The 2,622-nt window shown below is 45.7% G+C and overlaps 1 protein-coding gene across 1 annotated transcript in view; it reads left to right on the forward strand.

Annotated features, from left to right (window-relative positions):
* The window catches only part of LOC125486001, a 27,527-nt gene that overhangs the window by 6,208 nt on the left and 18,697 nt on the right, over positions 1-2,622 (forward strand). Inside the window, exon 4 of the mRNA XM_048611746.1 lies at positions 1,586-1,755. Coding sequence (XP_048467703.1) covers positions 1,586-1,755 — 170 coding nt within the window. The remainder of the gene's footprint in view (positions 1-1,585; positions 1,756-2,622) is intronic.

Raw genomic sequence — 2,622 nt, forward strand, 5'->3', positions numbered from 1 at the left:
CGCCCCCCCTCCTCTAATGAGAGAACAGCCCTGTGGTTTGGTAAGACAAAAGCGATTTTACATTTTACCTTTCCCCGGTGAGAGCCCAGATTCCAACATTTCAGTCGCAGCTACACTTTGAACATGCTTCATTGACTGTGAAATGGTTTGAGACCATTAGTCACTGTGGAATGCATTACACAAATACAGAAGGCTTCATCGTGGGCCGAAGGGCCTGTACTGTTCTCTGTTCTATGAAACTAATTTCCTATCGTTTCCCATTTAGTGCACAATTTGCTGTCCCCCTAGCTTCCACCTGAGGGCGATGGTGAGAACAGTCCACTCTAACGATGCAATTGCACCACCCGGTGGAGTATCAGTGCTAATACAGCTCGGGTGACAGGTATAATGGAGCTGGAAGCTCTGTTAGTTTGTACACACAGGTGTCCCCCGCCCCTTCTCCATCCACACCCAACTTACAGCTCTCAGTATCACCATGCAGCTGAGAAGACCTCTACACCCCGCCCACCCCCACCGCACACGTGCGCACACCCACCCACCCCACACTGCACAATCTGTGGCTGGTATTGCGCAGCCTCTTGATGCCTTTTGTCAGAGTGACATTGGCAACAGGCTTCAGCTCTCCTACAGGAAGCAAGCAAATGGTGCTGGTAGATAAAAGGTTGAAGAGGGCAGTGATGAAAAGGTTTCCAGCTGAATTAAACACACTTAACCCAACAGGTTACCCTGTCCACATAACAGCAGTGTAAACTCAGTAATCTGACTCTGTTTTTGTAAAAACATTTCAGTCTATTTAATGGTCTGGAAAATAGCTGCTTAAAAGCCTTCATTCAGAAGAACCCTGGCCTTAACACAAGAAGTAGTCGATGCCAAGACATTGAATGTATTCAAGAGGCGGCTAGATGTAGCACTTGGGGGCGAATGGGATCAAAAGTTGTGGGGAGAAAGCACGATTAGGCTATTGAAATGGACAATCTGCCATGATTGTGATGAATGGTGGAGCAGGCTCGAAGGGCTGAAAGGCCTCCCCCTGCTCCAATCTTCTGTGTTTCTTTGTTTTTATGTTTCAGAACCAGGCCAAAACAGTATCCTTCCTCTAAACTGAAAACAAAGACTTGTGGATGCAGGTGATCGGAAATAAGAACAGGAGATGTTGGATGTGCTCAGCAGCATTTGTGGAGAGAGAGATAGAGAAAGATGGTGTTAACATTTGAGCTAAAGACAGGGTGTGGTCCTGAAACATTGACTCCGTGTTCCAGTCCCCAGATGGTTCCTGACTGGCTGAACATTGCTGGCATTTTCTATTTTCCTCGATGTTTTTTTTTCTCTGCGATCCCTTGGTTCAATTGCCAGCTGCTAGGTGAGTGAGCCGCACAGTGCAGCGTGTATCACTGGTGTAGGGTAAGCAACTGGGGAATCTGCTTCCACAAGGAACAAATGTGGAGATTTCTTCCAGTCAGCCTACTTCTCACACCCACACAGACTGCGAGATGTGTCCGTGTGGTTTGGGAGTGGTGGGGCAGCGTGTGGAAGTGATTGGGAAGCAGGGCTGGAATAAGAACCCAAGTGTCTTTTTGTTCTGCAGGCTGGATCCTAATTGACCGCTGTGGGAAGCATTTTGGCGCTGTTCTGAACTACCTGCGAGATGGCGCAGTCCCCCTGCCAGAGACTAACCGTGAAATCGAGGAGCTGCTGGCTGAGGCCAAGTACTATTTGGTGCAGGGGCTGGTGGAGGAATGTCAGGCTGCTCTTCAGGTAAAACCACCATCACGGTGCACACAGTGTACAGGTGATTCGATCTGCAGTGCTCCAACCTTCCTATTAGAACAGCTAGCCTCAAAGCTGAAGGATCTTTGTATAATAAATAGGGAGAACCTATTTCCAGTGGCAGTGTGGGGGATTGGGGTTAGGAAGGTTGAGCAACGATCGACTTGAGATCTTTTAGAACAGTGGGATTCAATGGAATAAACCATTTCCGCTGAGGATCACCTGAACAGATGTCAAGCCTTAAAATTAGAGCTGGACCATTTAGCAAAGACTGATAAAGTTTTATTAGAATAGTATCAAGAGCCAGGGACCAAAGATGGATAAATGGAGATGAAGTTCAGATAAACCATGACATGATGGAAATTGGCTCAGTTAGTAAATCGTACTAAGTAGTTGGGGAAAATGACAAAATTTGCAGGTTTATTAAAGTTTACAGCGAATAAAAATTAATACTACACAAATCTGAATATTCCTGACAAGAAAAACATGTTGCCAAGGTTTTTTATTTTGCACTCATCAGGACAAATGCAAGAATGACACATTTAAAAACAATGACAGCAATTGATACGGCAGAAAACAGTGCTGGTTGGTTGCCAAATTGACTCCGATTGGCTGAGGTGTTGCCATGGAGAATGCAGTAGCAAACGTATGCATCAGGCAATCGGTAAATTGATGTAAGAACGAAAAGAACTGCAGATGCTGTAAATCAGGAACAAAAACAGAAGTTGCTGGAAAAGCTCAGCAGGTCTGGCAGCATCTGTGTGGAAAAAAATCAGAGTTAATATTTCGGCAGGTCCAGTGACCCTTCCTCAGAACGGTTCACTGGACCTGAAACATTAACTCTTGATTTTTTTT

The sequence above is a fragment of the Rhincodon typus genome, chromosome 24 (assembly GCF_021869965.1).
Source record: "Rhincodon typus isolate 14 chromosome 24, sRhiTyp1.1, whole genome shotgun sequence".
Taxonomy (NCBI): Eukaryota; Metazoa; Chordata; class Chondrichthyes; order Orectolobiformes; family Rhincodontidae; genus Rhincodon; species Rhincodon typus.